General features: G+C 46.1%; 1 protein-coding gene across 1 annotated transcript in view; it reads left to right on the forward strand.

Moving 5' to 3' along the window:
• The window catches only part of TMEM131L (transmembrane 131 like), a 267,525-nt gene that overhangs the window by 157,902 nt on the left and 84,710 nt on the right, over positions 1 to 24,913 (forward strand). The window contains exons 20-23 of the mRNA XM_082263743.1: positions 4,681 to 4,805; positions 14,763 to 14,905; positions 14,987 to 15,173; positions 19,199 to 19,384. Of these exons, the coding sequence (XP_082119869.1) occupies positions 4,681 to 4,805; positions 14,763 to 14,905; positions 14,987 to 15,173; positions 19,199 to 19,384 (641 nt within the window). The remainder of the gene's footprint in view (positions 1 to 4,680; positions 4,806 to 14,762; positions 14,906 to 14,986; positions 15,174 to 19,198; positions 19,385 to 24,913) is intronic.

Raw genomic sequence — 24,913 nt, forward strand, 5'->3', positions numbered from 1 at the left:
TGTGAAACTTTAAGAATGGAGAATCCAGCTGATGCTGCATCAGTGGCGACGGTCCCTTTTGGCACTCACAGGCCCTCCAAAGGGGTGAGGGTGTTCCCTTTCCTGTTAACTTTGACAACATTGTCACAAAACAGTGGGGTTGTCCAAAACACTGTTGTGGACCCGAAGCGTTTTGCTATGCGGTAAAGTTATGAGGATTCCCTGCTTAATAAGTGGATGGTCCCACCTGTAGTGGACTCGCCCGTTTCCAGGTAAATAAAGCTACCTTAATTCCGGTTGAGGAGTTCCCAGCCTTTAAAGATCCGGTTGATAGGAGGGCGGAGGCTCTGGCCCGCCATATGTTCACTGTGGCGGGGTTCGGCACTTAGGTTGGTATTTACTATTGCCCTGGTGTCGCAAACTCTGACCAAATGAGCTAAACTTTAATGCTGGGACCTGGAGGGGAAACCGCTTCCCCCTGCCTTTGCAGAGCTGGTGGATCAGTTGGTTTAGAGGCTACAGGTTATCCGTGATGCTTCTTTGGATGCGGCTCCTTTGATTTCTAGGCTGTCTGTATCAGTAGTGATCCTTCGGCATATTATCTGGCTGAACTGCTGGTCTGTGGACCAGACTTCTAAGAAGGCCTATCTAGTCTGCCCTTTGTAGGGGATCGCCTGTTTGGAGCCATTATTATGGATGACATTATTAAGGGTCTCACAGGGGGGAAGAGTACTCTTCTTCTACAGGCTACCAAGGGCAAGGAGGCCTGTCGTAGACGTAGGACATTCTTCTCGGCTCATTAGAGGCCTTTTCGTCCCTCAGGGTCTCAAGACAAGGGATCTAAGCCCTTCAGGGTCTCCACCGGAGGTTCCAAGAAGACCTGGTCTGGCAAGCCCATGAGCAAGCTCTTCCAGACCTGCGAGCATAGTTTCCTCTGCATGAAGGTACGCCCTCACTCGTATCTGGGGTGGGGGGGATGTCTTCACTGCTTTCCGGATCTGTGAACCTCCTTTATACAGGACATGTGGGTCTACAAAGTGATTCGGTCTGGCTACAAGATCGAGTTTCAGTCTTACCCTCCAGAAAGCTTCTTCCCTTCCAACCTATACTTGTTCCCAGATTGCTTACTGGGTCTCTTTGGGACAGTGCAAGACTTGTTACTTCAAGGAGTGATTGTCCAAGTTCCGACTTCTGAACATTTTCAGGGATTTACTCAAACCTCCTTACAGTTCCCTGGAAGGAAGGCAAACTACGTTCAATTCTGGACCTCCAGGTGCTAAACTGCTTTGTGCGGGTACAGAAGTTCCAAATAGTCAATTCGCACGGTAGTGGTGTCCCTACATCAGGGGGATTTTCTCGCTTCTATCGACATCAAGGATGCCACCTTCATTTTCCAACATGTGCTGGTCACTAGCGCTTCCTCCGCTTTGCTGTGGGCGAGAAGCATTATCCATTTGTGGCGTCACACTTTCGTCTCTCCTCCACTCCTCGGGTCTTCACAAAATTGTTGGCCCTGGTGCTAGCATTGTTGCGTCAGCGGGGGATTGCTGTACTGTGGTACCCATACGATCTTCCGCGAGCTGAGTCTCCGACTGCTCTGATGGTCAACTTGGAGATCACTTTGCGAACTCTGAGGGAGTTCGGTTGGATTCTGAACCCTCAGAAGTCTGCTGTGGTTCCGTCCCCAAAACCTTGACTCTCTGGCTCGGACTCTGCCTCAGCCAGTGTGTTTCTTCCTCTAGAAAAACTCCATCAGCTTCTGTTGTCCAGCGGACGGTCAACCCCCTGGGCTTGCATACGGGTGCTGGGCCTGATGGTGTCTACCTTCGCAGCAATTTAATTTGCACAGTTCCACGCGAGATCTCTTGAAAAAGAGATTCTGGTAAAATGGTGCAAGAATTCAGTCTCTAGAGGTGGCTTACTTCTCCGGTACTTCGACAGGCAAAATGATTTTTCCCCCTGTCCTGGGCGGTTGTCACCACGGATGCCAGCCTATCCAATTGGGGAGGCGTCCTCGGCACAGATTGTGCTCAGAGGGTCTGGACTCTGGAGAAGTCCAGACTGCCGATCAATGTACTGGAACTTCGAGCGATCAGACTTTGTTTGGATCATTGGACAATTTGTCTTCAGGGGTGTACGGTATGAATTAAATCGGACTATGCCACGGCCGTGGCCTATTACAATCACCAAGGGGGCTCAAGAAGTGTCCTGGCGGCTCGGGAAGTAGTCGGCATTCTAAGGTGGGCAGAACGATTTGCTCCAGCCCTCTGTGCTGTACACATTCCATGGACATTACAGAGGTTTGTGGCACGGTCCCGGTATCCTCTGGCCGATGCAACAGTCGCATTAGTGGCTCCTTGGAGTCAGTATCATCTGATTTAAGCCTCTTCCCCCCCCCCCAATCAAACTTCTGCCTAGAATCCTTTGCAGGATCAAGGCAGAAGGGATTCTGGTCATTCTAGTGGCTCCAGACTGGCCTCGCCAGGTCTTGGTACGCCGTTCTGGTACGGCGGGTCGCCGATGCTCCTTGAAAACTTCCTCTCAGGGAAGAGCTGCTGTCCCAAGGGCCAATCTTCCATCCTGCTTTACAGTTGCTGGCTTTAACGGTTTGTCTCAATCAGTGATTCCTACGCTGTTAAAGGCTAGAAAATCTACCTCTAGGAAGATCTACCGTCGTACTTTGAAGGTGTACATTGCAAGGTGTGAGTCTCTTGGAGTTCTTCCTCGCTCCTTTTTGGTGGCTCTGGATCTTGGATTTCCTCCAACTGGGAGTTGAGAAGCACCTGGCCTTGAGTACAATCAAGGGCCAGGTTTTCGGCCTTGGCGGTTTTCTGTCAATGTCCATTGGCCACACATTCTTTTGTGCGTACCTTTATCCAGGGCGTTTGACACTTTGCTCCTCCAGTTCGATCTCCTTTGCCTCCATGGGACCTCTATTTGGTGTTGTCAGTTCTCCAGGAACCTCCGTTCGAAAATATTCTGGAGTTTCTCCTGCTTTCGTTGTACCAGAAGGTAACTTTTTTGGTGGCTATTCTGCGCGCAGGGTGTCGGAGCTGGCGGCATCTTGTCGTTCACCTTACCTAGTGATTTACAGAGATAAAGAGGTTCTTCGTCCCTGTATGTCGTTCCTTCCAAAGGTCATCTCTGATTTCTATTTGAATGAAGACGTGTTGCCTTCCCTATGTCCCAGGCCTAAACCTCCTAAGGAAATTGCCTTGCATTCCCTGGATGTGGTTCGGGAAATCAGGGTGTACCTAGCAGCTACGAAGTCTCTTAGGAAGTCAGACTCACTATGTATACTCACGGATGGACCTCGGAAAGGGTTGGCTGCTTCTGCTGCGACCATTTCCAGATGGATTAGACAGACAGTGATTCAGGCCTATTCAATTAGGCGTCAGGTTCCTCCTTTCCCTGTTGAGGTGCACTCTACTCGGGTGCTTAGTGCCTTCTGGACCTTCTGTCTTCAGGCATCAGTGATGCAGGTTTGCAAGGCGGCCACCTGGTCGTCTGTGCACACTTTCACAAAGTTTTATAAAGTGGATGTGTTTGTGTTGGCATCTGCGGATGCTTCCTTTGGCCGCAAGGTTTTGCAGGCTGCTGTTTAGAGAACCTGGTCCTCTTTGAGGGTGTATTGTTTTTTTTTTAGGTGAGCTCCAGTTGTTTATGGTTGAGCTCCATGTTACCTGGTTGGCTATGGTTAGGCTTGGGAACTTTTTTCTGCTGTTTTCCCACCCCTCATGTTTAACATTGCTTTGGGACATCCCAATGGTTAAGAAGAATCGGGAGCCGTGTCCGTCAGTGAACGAAAGAGAAAATGGGATTTTTGAATTACCGTAACATGGGTGTATACTCCCTGGGACTGCCCATAGGAGTAGTCAAGCTTTTTCCTATCTAGTGTCCTACTCCTGTAGGGGGCAGTATAACCCAATGGTTAAGAAGAATCAGAAGCTGTGTCCATCAATGAACATCAGAGAAATGGATTTTACGGTAAGTCAAAAATCTCATTTTTACTTACCTGCTGTGTGCAATGGTTTTGCATAGTTTTCCCAATACTCCTCTTCCGGGTTCCCACACTGGCACTTTTGGTCCTCCTCGTATCCATATGCTACCATAGGACGCCGCTTTGTGTAGTGACACGTACACCTGAGTTTAGTGAGCAAGGAGAGTGAGCAGCGCCACTGCTCTCAGGCACAGTGCTGGATGGAGATCAGGCTAAGGTAAGTGTGGGGGTGAGGAGGACTACTACTGGTTTTTCGCAGTAACAATATAATGCAGGACAGATGTTGGTGTGTTGTACTTGGAGGCACCTAGGTCACAAGAGTTGGTGATTAAGACCCCGTTCACACTGGGGCGAGCCGACTTTGCCGGGCGACCTGTGAAGTCGCGGTGCGCAGCTCGCACCGCGACCTCGGAGCGGCCGGCACGGACTTTATATAATTGAAGTCAATGCAGGTCGCTCCTGGTCGCCCCAAAGAAGCTCCGGACCCTTTTTCTAAGTCTGAGCGACTTGTGTCGCTCCTATTAGAACGGGTCCACAGCTTCTCTATGGCAGGCGACCTGTCAGGCGACCAGGTCGCCTGACAGGTCGCCCCAGTGTGAACCGGCTCTTAAATGAAAGTTTGGGAAACAAAAGAATTGGGTCTGTTTACGTTTACATATCAAAACATTGAAAATATGTTTTTTCTTCCTCCTATCATACAGGACAAATCTCAGAAATGCAGTAGTGAAGTACTTGAATTGCATTTGCCACCTTGGGAGTGTCGGAAAGTTGGAATAGTCTTTGCACCTCTGGATTACCGAAAAGTTACCTCACTTATAATTGTCCGGTATGTATTTTTTATGACTGCTAAAAATCTCACCAACATGCTGGCACATGAACCCAGATATTGTACATTGCGTGTAATTAGTTATACTTTATTTTAGGTAAATTCTGGAAATGTGGGGCTCTCTATCAGCAATAACTGCTATTGGTGGTAGTTTTTCATTACCTTGTGGGTCCACCAGCATTGGCGGTAACAGTAGCGGAATCCCCAGCTTCAACAGTCACATTATTTGTGAAGAGTACAGGAAGTAACTGACATGCAGATAGCTGTTTTACAAAACGGAAGAACTAATAACTAATTTTTGAAATACAGATTTACAGACCAACCTGACTTTCAGAAGGAAACATGGTTTGTTTCTATATGACAAAGCCAAATGCTTATATTTTGATAATAAACCCGCTAAAGTTACACCCATATTTCAGCGGTCGAAAATGGTATTTGCGTTTTGATGATAGAAGAAAAAGGTGCTGATAATGGCGCTGAAAACGCACACGATATTGCTGTGATTTTCCATGATTTTACTGTGCCTATGGTAACCGCATCAAAAACGTAACACAGGTGTAATATTGTTGCGTTCTTTCAGCTTTTTCAATGCATTTCAACAGAGAGGTGCGTTTTTGGTGTGGTTTTTTTAACTGACCAAAAATGCAGCAAGCAGGATTTTTAACACGACGGAAGTGCAAAGGACCAGTGTGAAGACATACATACACTGAACAAAATTATGAACACAACAATTTTATTTTTGCCCCCATTTTTCATGAGCTGAGCTCAGAGATCTAAGACTTTTTCTATTTACACAAAAGGCCTATTTCTCTCAAATATTTTTCACAAATCTTGCTAAATCTGTGTTAGTGATCACTTCTCCTTTGCCAAGATAATCCATCCACCTTAAAGGTGTGGCATATCAAGATGCTGATTAGACAGCATGATTATTGCACAGGTGTGCCTTAGATTGGCTACAATAAAGGCCACTCTAAAAAGTGCAGTTTTACTGTATGGGGGAAAACCAGTCAGTATCTGGTGTGACCACCATTTGCCTCACACAGTGCAACACATCTCCTTCGCATAGAGTTGATCAGGTTGTTGATTGTGGCCGGTGAAATGTTGGTCCACTCCTCTTCAATGGCTGTGGGAAGTTGCTGGATATTGGCAGGACCTGGAACACGCTGTCGTATACGCCGATCCAGAGCATCCCAAACATCCTCAATGGGTGACATGTCTGGTGAGTATGCTGGCTATGCAAGAACTGGGATGTTTCCAGCTTCCAGGAATTTTGTACAGATCCTTGCAACATAAGGCCATGCCTTATCATGCTGTAACATGAGGTGATGGTCGTGGATGAATGGCACAATGGGCCTCAGGATCTCGTTACGATATCTCCTGTGCATTCAAAATGCCATCAATAAAATGCTCCTGTGTTTGTTGTTCATAACATGCACCTGCCTATACCATAACTCCACCGCCACCATGGGCCACTTGATCCACAATGTTGACATCAGCAAATCGCTCACCCACACAACGTCATACACGCTGTCTGCCATCTGCCCTGTACAGTCAAATCTGGGATTTATCCGTGAAGAAAACACCTCTCCAAAGTGCCAGACGCCATTGATTGTGAGCATTTGCCCACTCAAGTCGGCTACGACGACGAACTGCAATCAGGTCGACATCCCGATGAGGACGACGAGCATGCAGATGAGCTTCCCTGAGATGGTTTCTGGCAGTTTGTGCAGAAATTCTTTGGTTATGCAAACCCATTGTTGGAGCAGCCGTCCGGGTTGCTGGTCTCAGACGATCTTGGAGGTGAAGATGCTGGATGTGGAGGTACTGAGCTGGTGTGGTTACACATGTTCTGCTGTTGTGAGACCAGTTGGGTATACTGCCAAATTCTCTGAAATGCCTTTTGGAGACGGCTTATGGTAGGGAAATTAACATTCAATTCACGGGCAACAGCTCTGGTGGACATTCCCGCAGTCAGCTTGCCAATTGCATGCGCCCTCAAAATTTGCGACATCTGTGGCATTGTGCTGTGTGATAAAACTGCACATTTTAGAGTGGCCTTTTATTGTGGCCAGCCTAAGGCACACCTGTGCAATAACCATGCTGTCTAATCAGCATCTTGATATGCCACACCTGTGAGGTGGATGGAATATCTCGGCAAAGGAGAAGTACTCACTAACACAGATTTAGCCAGATTTGTGAAGAATATTTGAAAGAAATAGGCCTTTTGTGTACATGGAGAAAGTCTTAGAAATTTGAGTTCAGCTCATGAAAAATGGGGGCAATAACAAATGTGTTGTGTTTATAATTTTGTTAAGTGTAGACTTTAAGAGCCGGTTCACACTGCTGCGAAATCTAAGTCGCCTCATAAGGGGTGAGTTAGCGCGACGTTAGCGCGACTTTGCGCGTATTCAGCGTGACTTGTATGATAGATGACTTTGTACGACTTTGTATTTGGCCAATCAGAATATGATGGTTCTGGGTCATGCTCAATCACACAAAAAAAAGTTCTTAAAAATTGTCGTTTTTGATAGAGAGCCAATTATTGGAAAAAAAAAATGAGATTTCTTTGGATTTAGTGTCTGGTGGGTCTAAAAGGTGTACCTGTGAAGTTTCAGCTCTGTAGCATGTCCAGAACCAGAATTATAGCATGCCAAACCTTCAAAAATGACTTTTTTGTTTTAACCGCACCTTTCTTGAAGCCCTAAAACCCAATAAATGCCCCTAAAAAGTGCCTAGGACTATTAATCACACAAAAAAAGTTCTTAAAATTGTTGTTTTATATATATATATATATATATATATATATATATATATATATATATATATATATATATGTATGTGTGTGTGTATGTATGTATGTATGTATATATATATATATAATCAAAAAACACCATTTTGAAGCCCTAAAACCCAATAAATGCCCCTAAAAAGTGCCTAGGGTTCTGGGTCATGCCCCAGGGACTATTAATCACACAGAAAAAAGTTCTTAACGATTGTCATTTTTGATAGAGAGCCAATTATTGAAAAAAATATTGAAAAAAAAAAAAAAGAGATTTCTTTGGATTTAGTGTCTGGGGGGTCTAAAAAATGTACCTGTGAATTTTCAGCTCTGTAGCATGTCCAGAACCAGAAAAAAAATATAATTTTTCTTATTATTAATAGAGCAGGGTAGTGGCTTCTCTCCACCTGGGCGTTTTTTTTGCTGGCATTTATCGGGCATTTTTTGGGTGTCTTTGGAGGCATGCCTGCACCATGTTTGTGTAGTCCCATAGCCATTTTCTTTGAGTTTCGCATTGAATTAAGTGACGGCCATGTTTTTGGAGCCTAAAGGGGCGGTGATTCGGCAGTGTGCCTGTAGCATTAACTCCTGAACTTTCTCTTTCCTTCTGATCGTCGTGCAGCATTGGCGCTCTGCTCTATACCTGAGTCTGTGATGGTGAGTCCCTGTGGGTGCAAAACGGCTGTCTTCTCTCTGCTATTGCAGCTGGGTGTGCTGGGACCTGTGGTGCCGCTTGTACAGTGGTGTGGGGTCTTTTAGCAGTGTTCTTTCTTTCTGCTGGTGTGGTCCCTGGGTTAACCCATGGAGTCCCTGGAGCATGTTTTACCACCTGATCCCCTCTCAGGCTGCGGGACCCTCTGTGTCCCAGTCCGCTTTGTCTGCAATGACAGTGGTCCTGAAGTCACTAGTGTCCAAGGTAGATATGGTCCTGCAAAACATGACAGGCAAAAAGCATCCCCCGCCTTCACCTGCATTCTGTCTCCTCAGATTCTGAAGTGGATCTGGCCACCGCGGACGCAAGTCTTCCTACTAGGTCATACATCTTTCTTGTCCCGACATCGCAGTGCCATCATTTTGCCTTTCTGCCAGACAACCATTTCTCCTGTCTTGGGCTTGTTTTTGCCAAACATTGGCGGTATTACACACGGGTTAGCCCTTACGGTTCCATAGGCATCAGTTTTGTTTTGCATTAGAACCTCATAAATTTCAGGAGATGTATAAAAGTTGTCCGTTGTTATACAATAGCCCCGATTTAGCAATGGCTCAATTAGTGAACGAACAGAAGATGTTGCCATTCCATAATTGCTGTATTTTTGATCGAATTTTGTTCTTTTTCCAGTGTATATCACTGAATTCTAAATGTAGCCAGTTGACGATTAGCATGTAGGATCGTGCCCTCTTTGATGCAATGTATTGCACCCAGCTGAGCCTTCCCTTGTAGGCCATTAGACTTTCATCTATGCTGATGTCTCTCTTTGGCACATAGCTCTGTTGGGAATTCTGTAGAATCATTTGATATACTTCCCAATTTTTCTTTAGTTTTGGTGAAGGATGAGTAGTCTCATCAAATTCTTCATTGTTTTCGAAGTGGAGATATTTCATTACGAGGGAATATCTATACTCTGACATGACCGTGCCAAAGAATGGAGTGGCAAGTAATGTGTTGGTTGTCTAATACCACTTCTGCAGATGTTTCCCAACCACTCCCTGAAGAATTATTAGGCCCAGAAGAAATGTTTTAAGTGTCATCTTTGGTCACTGGTTGACACTTTCTGCATCTTGAAAACTTCTGATGTGTAGTCAATTGTTGCTCTTTGTACCGGTTTGCTTCGGTAACATTTTTTTTCAATAACCTAATCGGTCAGAAATATATGTAGCTATGCCAAGGGATTGTCATGGTCAACATCAACTTTCATACCAGGCGCTCCAGTAAATGGGAATCTTGGGGGCGCGGCCTGATCTGTACCGCAGTCAATAGAGCACCAAGTTCTCACATTGTTGAGCTCGGTCGCAGAATCGTCGCTGTCACTTTCAGTACCTGATTACAAATTTTCCCACGAATCACTATTGCTCGGTTCTTCAAATAATTCCAATTCATTGTCACTGTTTTCCAGTTCGTCTAAAAGCGCTTTTGAGCTAAAAGAACACTTTTTGGACACCATGGACGTTCTCAATTTTTCAGACACGAAGAACCGCAAAAGTACAGGCAGGGCACTGGAAAAGTCACTAGGTGAAAACCTGTGGTAAAACGGCTTGATACAAAGTTGTAATCCTAACAGATTACGCTGTATCATGTCATTTGTTTTTGTTTATTTTTTTAATCTCCCGCCAGGTCCACCCCCCTGCGTTGCGCGCTTGCAGTGAAGGGAACCGGATAACAGGTGACGGCATTGGCCGGATCACACAGCGAGGATGGCTGGAGGCCGACAGGGGATCGTAGCAGAAGCGAAGTGCGATTGTGGGGTTATCCAGAGTGTGGCTCAGGGTTACCGCTTTTGGCACTGTATATTAACCTCGAGCCACACTCGGGAATATCGCCAGGGAGGTTAAGGATCCGGCAGACCAGAAGGCGGAGGCTGTGGCTCGCATTATGTACATCTTAGCTGGTTCGGCAACGAGGCCAGTATTTACCATTGCCCTAGTGTCGCAAACTCTGACCGAGTGGGCTAAGCTTCTACGCCGTGACCTGGAGGGAGAACAGCTCCCCCCTGCCTTTGCTGAGCTGGCGAACTAGCTAGTCCAGGAGCTGCAGTTTCTTTTGGCTCAAATGCTGGTCTGCGGATCAGACTTCTAAAAAGGCCTTGACTGATCATCCCTTTCAAGGATATTGTCTGTTTGGAACTACCCTGGATGACATCATTAAAGGTCTCACAGGGGGGGGGGGGGGAAGAGTACCTTTCTTCTGCACGCTTCTAAAGGCAAGGAACCTTGTTGTAGACGTGGACCTTTTCTTTTCGGCTCATACATTTTTTCATACTTCAGGGTTGACTGACAAGGGCTCGAAGCCTTTCAGGGCCTCCTCTGGCGGATCCAAATGAACCTGGTCTGGCAAGCCAAGAGCAGGCTTCTCCAGTCCCGTGGACAAGTCTCCTTCTGCTTGAAACTACGCCCTCACCCGTATCGGGGGTGGTGGGACGTCCTCACAAACTTGTGGACTTTCCTGGTGCAAGACAAGTGGGTCCACGCAGTCATTTGGCCTGGCCACAAGATCGAGTTTCGCTCTTGTCCCCCAGCAAGGTTTTTTACTCTGTTCACAGTCCCTAGGAAGGAAGGCAAAGTGTATCCAATCCAGGACCTCAAGGCTCTGAACCGCTTTGTGCGGGTACAGAAGTTCAGAATGGCGTCCATTCGAACGGTGGTGGCATCCCTGCGTCAGGGAGATTTCCTTGCCTCTATAGATATCAAGGATGCCTATCTTCACATTCCAATGTGTGCCATTCACCAGCGTTTTCTCATCCTTGCTGTGGGAGAGGAGCATCATCAGTTTGTGGCGTTACCCTTTGGTCTCGCCTCCCCCCCTCGGGTCTTCACAAAAGTGTTGGCTCCGGTGCTAGCCTTGCTACGCCAACGGGGGATTGCAGTACAGAGCTGTTTTGTCAATCTCCTCCTGCGAGCGGCGTCTCCCTTTGCTCTGGTAAAGAACTTGGAGATCACAATACGAACTCTGCGGGAGTTCGGCTAGATTCTGAATTTTCAGAAGTCTGCCCTGGTTCCGTCCACAAAGCTGGACTATTTGGACCTGGCTCTGGACTTGGCCATAGCCAGAGTGCTCCTTCCTCTGGACAAATTCCAGAAATTGCAGGCTGCAATTCGCCTCTTGCTGTCCAACAAATGGTCATCCCTCCGGACTTGCATGCGGGTCCTAGGTCTGATGATATCTACCTTTTTGAGGTGGTTCCGTTTGCACAGTCCCAGACAAGGTCCCTGCAAAGGGAGATTCTGAAAAATGGGACAAGTCTCTGGACAATCAGATCCATCTGATTTGGGGAACAAAGGAGTCCCTGATATGATGGCTTCGCTCTCCAGCGATTGGGCTGGGAAAATCCTTCCTCTTAGTGGTCACCACGGATGCCAGCCTGTCCAGCTGGGGAGGCGTCCCCCGCAAGCTTTCTGCTTAGGAGATCTAGACGATGGAACAGTCCAGACTACCGATCAATTTCCTGGAGCTACGAGTGATCAGACTGTGTCGGGATCATTGGATGGATCGTCTTCAAGGATGCTCACTGCCCATTTAATCGGACAATGCCACGGCCGTTGCTTATGCCAATCACCAAGGGAACACAAGAAGTGCCCTGGTGGCTCTGGAGGTAGTCAGCGTTTTGAGACGGACAGAGCGGTTCGTTTCAGCGCTCTCAGCTGTACACATTCCCAGGGTGGAAAATTTGCAGGCGGATTACCTCAGATTACACGCGTTTGACAAAGGGGAGTGGTCCCTTCATCCTGATGGGTTTCATCAGCTGTGTTTCCAGTGGGGCACCCCCGAGGTGGATCTGTTGGCCCCTCGGCTCAACAGAACGGTGCAGAGGTTTGTAGCTCGGTCAAGGGATCCTCTGGCAGAGGCCACAGATGCTCTGATGGCCCAGTGGGGTCCTTCTAATCTACGCCTTCCCTCCTCTCAAGCTGCCCAGACTCCTACGCAGGATCAAGGCAGAAGGGATTCCTGGCCATCTTAGTGGCAATGAACTGGCCTCGCCAGGCTGCTGTTAAGAGGACCTGATCCTCTTTGATGGTGTATTTTTTTTTTCAGGTGGTCTCCAGTTTTTTTGGTTGAGCCACTGTCGGCCTGGTTGGCTACTGTTAAGCCTTGGGAAATTGTTAGCGGTTTCCCACCCCTCATGTTTGACACTGCTTTGGGACATCCCAATGGTCAAGAATGACAGGAGCTGTGTCCATCAATAAACTATAGAGAAAATGGGATTTTTGACTTACAGTAAAAGCCATTTCTCTGATGTTCATTGATGGACACAGCACCCACCCCTCTGTGGGATTATAATTCTCCTGACACTGCTTGTAGCAAAACTGAGTGACTATAACAGAGAAAGGGAGAACACCCCCTGGGACTGCCCATGTGTTTAGCCAGTATTTTTCTGCCTAATGTTGTCCTCCTGCAGGGGGCAGTATAACCCAATGGTCAAGAATGACTGGAGCTGTGTCCGTCAATGAACATCAGAGAAATGGATTTTACGGTAAGTTAAAAATCCCATTTTCTTAGTGCAAGGTGCACAGTTCTGTGCTCCCCCTGTGTTTCCCCACTCACCGATGGTTGTTTACTGGCTGAAAGCGCTGATAGGGAGCCGATCGGCTGATGATTTTCCAGTATGCTCGTCCGACAGAAGCTGGCCAAATGGCAGACTTCTGTCAGACCGGCTCCCATACACACGGGCCGAATGCCAGCCGTTTATTTTCTTTTTGAACTGGCCAATGACGCCCGGCATTTGGCCCCTGTGTATGGGGCTTTAGAGTCAGCAACCCTCAGTAAGTGGGAAAACACAGGAGGAGAGCACAGCACTTTGGACCTTGCTCTTAGGAAGGAGTTTTGTGCACTATGGCACTTTCAATTGCACTTTGTATATTTGAATTTATGTATTTTGGTATATTTATATGAGCAGAGGAAATGTATTTATCTATGAGGGAATTTAGGAGCAGCACTGTGTTTTTTAATGCTTATTGATGATGTTTGAAGAGTGTATGGCACAAGTAAGGGACTTTTTTAGGAATAGATTTATATAATTTTCTATGGTTTTAAAGGAATTCCTCTACAACAGTATTACTTGTAACCCTCAGGAGGTGCATGATTCTCTAGGGTTTGGACTAATACATTTCATGGCTTTTATTTGAGAACATAAGCTAGATCATAAGCATATTGACATTCATCCCTTTGATCCGCTCTATATAAAGTTAGCTAAAAAGTGGCGATGTAGCACTCGACCCTGGTGTAAAATAGTGGTATATTAGACCGCTCTCTAGAGACTAATGGGCTCAGGTTCTCATAGCAGCAACCATAAAACTGGAGAGAAGAGTGCCTCAATCCAATGAGTTTTTTTTTTTTTTTTTTTTTTTTAAAGTAACATTTGTACCTTCATATGTATTTTTGGGATGCCCTTACCCACTATAGTATAAATCCGTTGATATACTTTTAGCAAGTATTTCCTGGTTTTGAGGCAGTCTTCCCAAATACTGCAGTAAGTTCCAGAGAATTTTCAGCCTTTGAAGCACGTATGTTTGAAGGGCATTATGGATTTGGGTGCAGGTTTGTATATTTAAGAGCAGAGGCTATGCGGTTCTTGAGTAGGAAGTATCATAAAAATTTCCACATGCTATATGTTAGACGATTGTAGTGACACAAATGTTAAGATGCTTCTTTGTAATTAGATTGTGTTTGGTCTACTCAGTGAATTTGTACTTAGCCCCAGGAGAAGGGCTGACTTGTGAGTTATGGTTGGTATTGAGATTGGGGGGGGGGTGTATGGGTATGCTGACATATTTAGGGTTATCCAATATACTTAGTGAAAGCTGCCTGATTGGGTTGTGTCTCTGCATGGTTGAGAAAGCTAATGGGGGGCATCGAAAATAAGTAATCTGTGGTATTCGAAATTATATGATACACTGTTAGTTGGGCCACTTGGTAGTAGGAGCTAATATGAGGAGTGCCAGGCTACTGTTATTTTTTTTTTAAGTACTTTTTTAGCTTGATAAAGCACTTCTAACATAAGGGTAGGTAAAAGGGAGAACTTTAAAAACCATTAAATCGTTCAGCAACCGGGGCAGTGGGATAATTTTCAAAATAGTTATTCTACCCAGCCAAGATATGAATAGGACTTTAAAATAAATGTAAAAGCAAAATGTATTTTACCTTAATGCGTTCTTTGCATTAAGGTAAAATACCGTACAAAAGCAGCTGTAATAGAGGCTGCTCTACAATCCCCTAGATATAACGAGCAATTAACCCTTGCATATGCGTTGTGGGGAGCCCCACTACAGGGGCAGAATTTTATTTTCCTGGAGTTGGGCTTTAATGTAGAATTGTATTAGAATAAGTTTAGGCAACATCAGAAAGAAAAAAGGGAAGCTTTTATTTCATAGGTTCGGACAACATTTTTAGATCGTTAAGATGCAACTTTTGGATTAAAAAACTTTAAATGCTGTATGATATTTGACTCAAAAACCTTTCTTGACAGGAACAATTTGACTTTTCTGGATATGATCACTGTTGAGGGTCTTGGAGCAAGAGAGATGTTGCGTGTTGGAGGAAGACTGCCAGGAATCGGTGGGTCCCTTCGATTTAAAGTCCCAGAATCCACACTAATGGATTGTAGACAACGTAAGTAATTTTATTAATAGGAGTTTTCATTGTTTTACAAGAGTGTAAAACTTAACAAAAACTTTGTTTGTTTTTCTGCAGAGTTAAAGGATAGCAAGCATGTTCTTTCCATCACTAAAATGTTTAAGGTTGAAAACATTGGTTCTCTGCCCTTGACTATTGTGGCTATGAAAATAAATGGATACAACTGCCAAGGTTTTGGGTTCGAAGTTCTAGATTGTCACACGTTTTCTCTTAGCCAGAATGCCTCACGGGAAATCAACATTGTGTAAGTGTCTGTTTACCATGATGATAGTCTATCAGCCAGGCATAAAGTAAATGTCATATCTATTGATGTGCCCATCTATTGGTGTGCTCAATAGTGCAATAAAAAAAAGATTCACCAGTGCTTGGCTCTGCCAAATGGCAAAAGTACCTAGTATACGTCTTGCCGACTGCTTAACACTTGTTCGGCAGTCGGGTGGGTCTTCATGCCTATGTGCTGCACATGTGTGTCTATGGCACACTGCTGTTCTGCACACACTGACCGAACTTTCACACTTTAAGAATGGGAGACAGTGGAAGGTGCTCCTGATCATAACAACATTACAGGTTTACCTCACTTTAAGGCGCTACACTAATATAAAGCCAGTTCACCCTGAGGGAGCATGCAGGTTTACTCCCTCGAGGCTATGGCAACGCTGCAGGGCCTGGCCCCCCCGCATATTACACAGCCCCCCTCCCTTACACACACCCCCTGCATAATACATTCAGCTTCCTGCTTCGCTCTGCTCCTAAAATGTCTGCAGGTCAGGTGCACATGAATTAATCACGCGCACTGATGGGCCGGACATTTATCAGCATCAGGCAGGGTGCGGTCCATGGGCATTAGGTTGCGCCCCTGATATAAATCCACTCTGTGTCCAACAGATGCTTTTGCAAACCCAAATATTACATTGGAAAAGTAGCAGTGACATCATTGTGCTGTACACAGCCTTTGCAGGCAGCAGAGGTATGGGAGGGAACCAACTGGTCCAATCCACTATAGGTCACCTGAAGAAAAAAAAAAAAAAAGAAGAAAAGGGGGCGGTGGTGGGTACAAGACCAGCCACCCTGCAGAAGAGTGAGCAGCAATGACTGGTCTTTTTTTACAGGAAGCTCCTGCACAATGGCAAACTTTTAGACTGGATTACTGCAAAGATCTGGAAGAAATAGATAAAGCACACCAACAAGAATACACGTCCCTTGTATTTAGACAATATTCGCGTATCAGAAATTCCAGCTTTAATAAAAACATTAAATGTAACTGTGCTGTAACAATACTATTGGTAAACGTTTAAAAATGATGTATACAAACATTTAGGGTTCATGTATACTTGATGATTTTTTTTTTGGTGGTATTTAATACCCACCAATAGAGCAAACATTTTGGTTAAAAAAAAAAAATCCTCTTGTGTTAAAATGAAAATTCAAGGACAGTACGAAAAGTCCCCAAATTACCCGTTTTGGATAGTAGACTCCCCAAAGTGATGTAAGTTTTTGGCCAAAGTTTTTGAAAATTCTGGTATTTGGGGGTTAAAATGGTGTAATTTTAGTAATGGTGCACTAACACACATTGTTGTACAGGTCATGCACAGGAGGAGGTGAAGGGGTTAATAATCAGGTGGCAGACAGTGGCAGGATGAAGGTATTAATGTGTAGCCTAAAGGGAGGTGTAGGGTTAAAGTAGGACCAAGAGCAATTTTTTTTTTTTTAATTATGGATAGAGGAAAAAAGGTTATAACCCCTTTCATTGGAGCAAATATGGCACCTTCAGATAGCAGTACTCTGATCACCAAAGGGATAAGGATATTTTTATAAATAATGTGCCACATCCCAAATGTAATAGAAGGTTATTGTATGAATTGGATCAGGCAAGGACTTTAGAGGCACAATTGATAAAAAAACACAATTTATTAAAGAAATTATTAAAATCAGCAATAAAGGTGCATATACCTCATATAAGAGGACATCAATTTACAGTACATGTAACAATATACACAGAATATATATGTATAGATTGAAAGAATGGTATCCTACTAAATCACAAATAGGGCCTTGTAATCGGTGACAGGAGGGATAACTGTCGTCCGTCAGGGTCCCATGATTTTGCATTCAAGCAGTAGATGGTGAATAATTACAGTGCTCAACATGTTTCGCTTTTATATAAAGGTTCATCGGGAGCTTAAAACATATTTCTGTGTGAGAAAGTGGACAAGAATCATTCAAACATAATGGTACATATAAACAGGTGTATCACACATATATAGGGTGACCGATATTGATACAGAACCAATTATTAAACATATGCACCACACAATGACACAACATCATATATGTACAGTGATATAATGGCTAAGCTGTCTTAACTCACTTGAGGCTATGGGGGTTTGTGCAATCTGGAGAACAGGAGTACCTAGAATGGAACCATATGTGGGGAGACCATCCTGTATAAGGGAGTAGGTCAACATAATATATACATGAATATATATCACTAGGAAAATCACAACATAAATGTGAGGATATGCATACCTGTATATTTGTTGTTATACAGGTATGCATATCCTCACATTTATGTTGTGGTTTTCCTAGTGATATATATTCATGTATATATTATGTTGACCTACTCCCTTATACAGGATGGTCTTCCCACATATGGTTCCATTCTAGGTACTCCTGTTCTCCAGATTGCACAAACCCCCATAGCCTCAAGTGAGTTAAGACCGCTTAGCCATTATATCACTGTACATATATGATGTTGTGTCATTGTGTGGTGCATATGTTTAATAATTGGTTCTGTATCAATATCGGTCACCCTATATATGTGTGATACACCTGTTTATATGTACCATTATGTTTGAATGATTCTTGTCCACTTTCTCACACAGAAATATGTTTTAAGCTCCCGATGAATCTTTATATAAAAGCGAAACATGTTGAGCACTGTAATTATCCACCATCTACTGCTTGAATGCAAAATCATGGGACCCTGACGGACGACAGTTATCCCTCCTGTCACCGATTACAAGGCCCTATTTGTGATTTAGTAGGATACCATTCTTTCAATCTATACATATATATTCTGTGTATATTGTTACATGTACTGTAAATTGATGTCCTCTCATATGAGGTATATGCACCTTTATTGCTGATTTTAATAATTTCTTTAATAAATTGTGTTTTTTATCAATTGTGCCTCTAAAGTCCTTGCCTGATCCAATTCAAACTATAACCCCTTTCAGTTTTTTTTTTAGTTTTTTTCATCTGTGTCTCATTGGGGAATAGGCCACTTCCTGTTCTATCACCAAAACAGGAAGTTAGAGGAAGTCTTTCTAAAGTGAGGGAATCCCTGGTTGTTAACCAGGGTCACCCAAATTAGTGTCCCCACTGAAAGATTACCCTTCTACTTTTTTCTGTGGGCAACCCAAAATTTGGGACTTGCTTTCCCTTTCAGTGATAACCATAAACAGGACAAATGGAGAGGGTGCATCTCTCGTAGATGAGGGGCGGGGGGGGGGGGGGGTGCACAGATGACAAACACACAACACGTGTTCTAATCCCCTTTCACTCTGACCATTTGTTAAAAAAAAAAAAAAAACTTTACATTTATACTTGAATATACAGTTCACTAGAGAGTCAGGCCGTTCACTAGCGAGAGATGCCCTGGTTATGAGATGTGTAGGAGCAGAAAGTGGAGAGATGGGACAGTAAAAGGGCTAAAAAGAAGAAAAATAAAGATTTCAGTGTGAATGGAAATGGATGAGTGAGCAGCTCCTGATGCATACCCATTCATTAATTTACAGTGCATAGATTTCTCTCCTTCCTCTGTTCTAAGAGGAAAAGGAAGGATCTACCGTAAAAAAAAAATAAAGCTTTTTTGCATTGTGACTACTATAAATGGTAATCACATTGGTCTGGAGCAGTGTGTCTGTTTATCAAGATGTCTAGTGGTATCTTGGTACACAATGATTTGTTCACGGAACAGCTGCCTGCAGTCTTTTTTTTTTTTTTTATTCTAGAGTACTTTTGTAAATAGTATAGTCTGGTAGCTTGTGGACCTCATAAATTTGGAGTGTATTATCTAAGTTACGAAGGTGATTTCTTTGTTTATCTAGATGCCCGCTTGTTTTTTCTGATGCTAACTTAAATATGTGGATTTGCATTTGAACTTTATGAACTTTTTAGAAAATGAGCACATGGTAGTGTATTTTTGTGTCTGATTATATTTGTACACTGAGACAGAAAACTAATGGAATTTCATCTTGCACTGGACAGGTTCATTCCCGACTTCACATCATCCTGGGTAATTCGTGAGCTCACACTAGTGAGTGCTTCCAACCTGGAGTTCCGCTTCACCCTCAATGTGACTCTCCCCCATCACCTGTTACCCCTGTGTGCTGATGGAGTTCCCGGGCCCAGTTGGGAAGAGTCTTTCTGGAGACTAACCGTCCTCTTTGTTAGGTAGATGAAGATGGTCTTTTTAAGTAACGTTCTAAGAGTCATCTTGTATGCTTCTACCAGTCAGTTGGTTTCAGAACTCTTTGCTTATGTGGATGTTTAATAATAGAACCACCAAGGGCTTAGAGTCCATACTTGTAACTATAGTCTTAGCAACCAATAGGGCCCAGGGACAGAATGGGCATGACAGGAACAGGTGTGGTTGAGCCCTGGCTATTTGAAAAAATATTTGGTGGAAAAGTATGACATCACTGAGGTACTATGCAATGAAACATCCTGTCCATCTTCAAGCCTAGGCTCATATGATATGTGATGTCAGGAACAGTATTTTTGCATGTGTAGCACTGCAGACCAGGCTCTCTTTAGGCTTGTTCCCCCACATTGCAGGCTCCCACTTACTGCCATTGTTTACTCTTCTTCCTTAATAGATTTCAAAGCGATAAGCAAAACAGGGAATATATATTAGGGACCTAGTTCCTTGATGGGCTTTTCGGTCCTGGCAACTTTTTTCTCTTTTAATGGATATTTCTATTTCTTTTTCGTTCATTGACGGACACAGCTCCTGATATTCTAAACCGTTGGGTTATACAGCCCCTTACAGGAGTAGGACATTAGGCAGAAAAAAAGTCTGGCTACGCCTATGGGCAGTCCCAGGGGGTATAATCCCTCTCTCTGCTATATGTACTCAGTTTTGTTCTGCCTAGTCAGGAGTAAGGACCTAGTTCCTTGCTGAGATCTCTGGTCCTGGCAAATTTTTTTCTTTTAGATTAGTTTTTTTTTTTCTCCTATTTTTTCCTGTGAGATCTACAATCAACTGTCGGACTGGGCGACGGACTAGGTCGGTCACGACATAGCCCCACTGGACGGGGGCTGGCCTGCGAGTTAAACACCTCTCGAGGTCCATATGACCTGGTCTCTGCCCGAGTCACAGCGTTCCTCCTGGCCGATAGCCCTCCATTTAGAAGGCGAGGGGTTTCTTTCTGAAGCGGTGCCCGCCTGGTTCCTGGTATGGTGAGTAACTGTCCCCCCCCCCCCCTCCCCTTGGGGTGAGCGTGGGCCCCTCCATGGGACGGTCGAACCCCCGGGTTCCCCCCTTCCAATTAGGCCCCCCTCCACTAATGCTGGGGCTGTGTGGGTGGTCTAGTACACCTCCCGGGGTGGAGCAGGGCACTATGCTGCCGATGGGGTACGCCGCCGGCAATCAGCTCTGCTGGGGGAGGGGGGTTGTACCTGGTGGGGGCTCCTCCAGGGCCCCCCGTCCTGCCTGTGCCTGTCCTGAGGCTTAGGGATCCCTCCTGGGAGCCTCGTGGTGCCAAGCAGGGTCGCCATTTTCTTGTAGCCTTTGTGCTTCAATGCCATGTGGCCAGGTTTCTATAGTCTGGTGGCCATTTTGAGGAGGTTTAGAAAACAGCGGCGGCCATGACAGTGGAGCCCTATGGGTGGCGATTTCGGCAGTGGGAAACCATCCTCATCCCCTGGTGCTGACTCCTTTCCTGATCGCTGTACATGGTGGCTGCAGTGCCTGGTTTCTGCGGGGTGGTGAGTCTGGTGGGGTCCTCCCCCCCTCTCTGCTGAGAATTGATTGGGGCTCTGTGACTGGCAACCAGGTGTGCTGCCAGAGCGATGGGGGTGTCCCTTTTAGTAGTGCTTTACACTTTTTTGTGGGGTCCCCCTGGTGACTCATGAAGTCTATTAGAGAACATCTCCCCACTTGATCCCCTCTCTGAGGTCGCGGGGCCCTCCGGGTCCCAGCCATACAGCGGTTCTGGAGTTCTTTGTGTCCCAGGTGGAGTTGGCTTTTGGGCGACTGGCTGGCAAAAAAGCACCCCCCGCCTTCCCCTGCCTCATCTGTCCTCTCAGAGCCTAAATCTGATTCTGCTGCCTCGGACGTGGGTCACCCTGCGTTGATCTGTGACCATGCACCCTGAGTCCTTAGATAGTAAGGAGGATTTCTCCACTTCTGAAACTGCACGCGAAAAGACGCTGGGGGACGTACTGATTGTATCTGTGTGTGAGACCTTAAAGAAGGAGGACGCATCTGCGACAGAGGTGCAGGTTCCCTTTGGCACTCACAAGCCATCCAAAGCGGCAAAGGTGTAACCTTTCCCCCCTATTTTGACAGAATTGTCACTACAGAGTGGGGAACGACCAAAGCATTCCCTTGGGGTCCCTGAGCGCTTTGCTATTCGATACCCCCATACTTCTTAAGAAGTTGACTGTTCCACCACTGGTAAATCTAAAAGATTCAAGGCAACCATGATTTCAGTTGCAGAGTTCCCAACCTTTAAGGACCCAGCTTGACAGGAAGGCGGAGGCTGTGACTCGCAATATGTACACCCTGGCTGGTTCCGCATTGAGGCCGATATTCACCATTGCCCTGGTGTCGCAGACTCTGACAGAATGGGCTAAGCTGTTGCGCCGTGACCTTGAGGGGGACCAGCCCCCCCGCCTTTGGTGAGCGGACCAGCTGGTCCAGGGACTGCAGTTTATCTCTTTGGATGCGGCTCCCCTAGTGGCTCGGCTCTGTTTCCACAGTGGTCCTTTGGCTTGTCTTTTGACTCAAATGCTTGTCTGCGGACCAGACTTCTAAAAAGTCCTTGACTGATCTTCCCGTTTACAGAGATCGCCTGTTTGGTGCTACCCTAGATGACATCATTAAAGGTCTCACAGGGGGGAAGAGTACCCTTCTTCCACAGGCTACTATGGCAAGGACCCTCGTCATAGACGTGGGCCTTACTTCTTGGCTCATAAGTTTTTTTCGTCGCTCAGGTTCGACTGACAAGGGATCGAAGCCCTTCAGGGCCTCCTCTGGAGGATCCAAGCGAACTTGGTCTGCAAAGTCAAGAGCGGGCTTCTCCAGACCCAAGGACAAGGCCCCTTCAACTTGAAGGTGCGCCCTCACCCATATGTGGAGTGGGGGGAGGGGGGGGCGTTCTGCACTGGTTTCTTGAACTGTGGACTTCCCTGGTACAGAACAAAAGGGTCCAGGAAGTCAAACGGTCCAGCTACAAGATCGAGTTTTCGTTCTTACCCTTTCGGAAAGGTTCTCTCCTTCCAACATGCGACTGTCCCTGGTCCGCTTACAGCCACTCTTTGGGGCGGTGCAAGACCTTTTACTTCAAGAGGTGATTGTCCCAGTTCCGACTTCAGGACGTTTTCAGGGGTTTTTTTCAAACCTGTTTACAGTCCCCAGAAAGGTAGGCAAGGTGCGTCCAATCCTGGACTTCAAGGTGCTGAACTGCTTGTGCAGGTGCAGGAGTTAAGAATGGAGTCTGTTTGTATGGTGATGGCTTCCCTGCATCAGGGGGACTTTCTTGCCTCCATCGACATCAAGGATGCTTACCTTCACATTCCAATATGTCGGTCACCAGCGATTCCTCCGCTTTGCCGTGGGAGAGGAGCATTATCAGTTTGTGGCGTTACCCTTTGGTCTCGCCTCTGCTGCTCAGGTCTTTATGAAAGTATTGGCCCGGTGCTAGCATTGTTACGTCAGCAGGGGATTGTGGTCCTGGGCTACTTGGACGACCTTCTTCTGCGAGCAGTGTCTCCTACTGCGCTTATGGAAAACATGGAGATCTCCATACATACCCTGAAGAAGTTTGGCTGGATTCTAAATCTTCAGAAGTCTGCCTTGGTTCCTTCCACAGACTATCTGGGTCTGACTCTGCACTCGGCCTTAGCCAGAGTACTCATTGCTCTGGAAAAACCCCAGAAACGTTCATTCCAGCCCTTTCTGCCGTACACATTCCCGGAGTGGAATACTGGCAGGCGGATTACCTCAGTCGGCAGACGTTGGACCAGGAGGAATGGTCTTTACATCCAGAGGTGTTTCATCAGTTGTGTCTTTGGTGGGGCATCCCCGAGGTGGATCTGTTGGCGTCTCGGCTCAAAAGAAATGTGCAGAGGTTCGTGGTGCTGGATCCTCTGGTGGACGCCACAGACGCGCTGGTGGCTCCATGGGGTCAGTATCGTCTGATTTATGCCTTCCCTCCTTCTATGCAGGATCGAGGCAGAAGGGATTCCAGTCATCTTAGTGGCCCCAGACTGGCCTCGCCGGGCTTGGTACGCCAATCTGGTGCGGCTGGTTGCCATCGTTCCTTGGAATCTTCCTCTCAGAGAGGATCTGCTGTCCCAATGGCCAATCTTCCACCCTGCTTTACAGTCACTGGCTTTGATTGCTTGGCTGTTGAAAGCCAGGTACTGAAGGATAGGGGTTGGTCTGAATCTGTGATTCCGACGCTGTTAAAAGCTAGGAAATCTACTTCTAGGAAGATCTACCATTGTACGTGTAAGACCTGCATTGCGTGGTGTGAGTCCCTTGGGGTTCATCCTCGCTCCTTCTAGGTGGCTCGGATCTTGACCTTCCTTCACAGGGGGTTGAACAAAAATTGGCCTCGAGTACCATCAAAGGCTAGGTGTCTGCTTTGGCGGTCTTCTTTCAATGACCCTTGGCCACACACTCCCTGGTGCGTACCTTGCTTCAGGGTGTTCACCATTTAGTTCCTCCAGTGCGCTCTCCGTTGCCGCCTTGGGACCTCAATTTGCTGCTTTCGATCCTCCAGAGGTTTTCCTTTGGAAAGCTTCGGGAGATTCCCTTGTTTACACTGTCTCAGAATGTGGGAATGAAGACATTGTGTTGACTGGCAGCGTTATCCTGTCGTAAACCTTATTTGGTGGTTCACAGAGAAAAGGTGGTTCTTCACCCCTGTCCTTCATTCCTTCCAAAGGTTGTCTCTGATTTCCATTTGAATGAAGACATTGTGTTGCCTTCCCTGTGTCCCAGGCCAAAACGTCCTAGGATATCTGTCTTAGCAGTGGTCCTTAGGCATGTTATTTGGCTTAAATACTGGTCTGCGGACCAGACTTCTAAGAAGGCCTTATCTGATCTCCCCTCAGAGGGGGCGTTGGGGGTGGGGGGGGGGGGAGTACCTTTCTTCCACAGGCTAGTAACGGCAAGGAGCCCCGTCGTAGTTGTGGTCAATCCTTCTCGGCTCATATGTTTTTCTCGCCCCTCAGGGTCTCAAGACAAGGGATCGAAACCCTTCAGGGCCTTCGCTGGAGAATCCAAATGAACCTGGTCTGGCAAGCCGAGAGCAGGCTTCTCCAGACCTGGGGACAAGGCTCCCTCAGAATGAAGGGGCGCCCTCACCCGTATGTGGGGTGGGGGGGGACGTCTTCGCTGGTTTCTGGATTCGTGGACCTCCCTGGTTCAGAACAAGTGGGTCCACAAAGTCATACGGTCTGGCTACAAGATCAAGTTTCATTCTTACCCTCCCTCCTCCCAGATCGCTTACGGGGTCTCTTTGGGGCAGTGCAAGACTTGCTGAGCCAATAGGTGATTGTCCCGGTTCTGACTTCGGAACATTTTCAGGGGTTTTACTCACACCAGTTTAAAGTCCCCAGGAAGGAGGGCAAGGTGCGTCCAATTCTGGACCTTGAGGCGCTATACTGCTTTGTGTGGGCGCAGAAATTCAGAATGGGACTCCATTCGCACGGTAGTGGCATTCCTGCATCAGGGGGGTCTTCTATCGA

This window comes from Pelophylax lessonae (genome assembly GCF_965119305.1).
Source record: "Pelophylax lessonae genome assembly, chromosome: 1".
Lineage (NCBI taxonomy): Eukaryota > Metazoa > Chordata > Amphibia > Anura > Ranidae > Pelophylax > Pelophylax lessonae.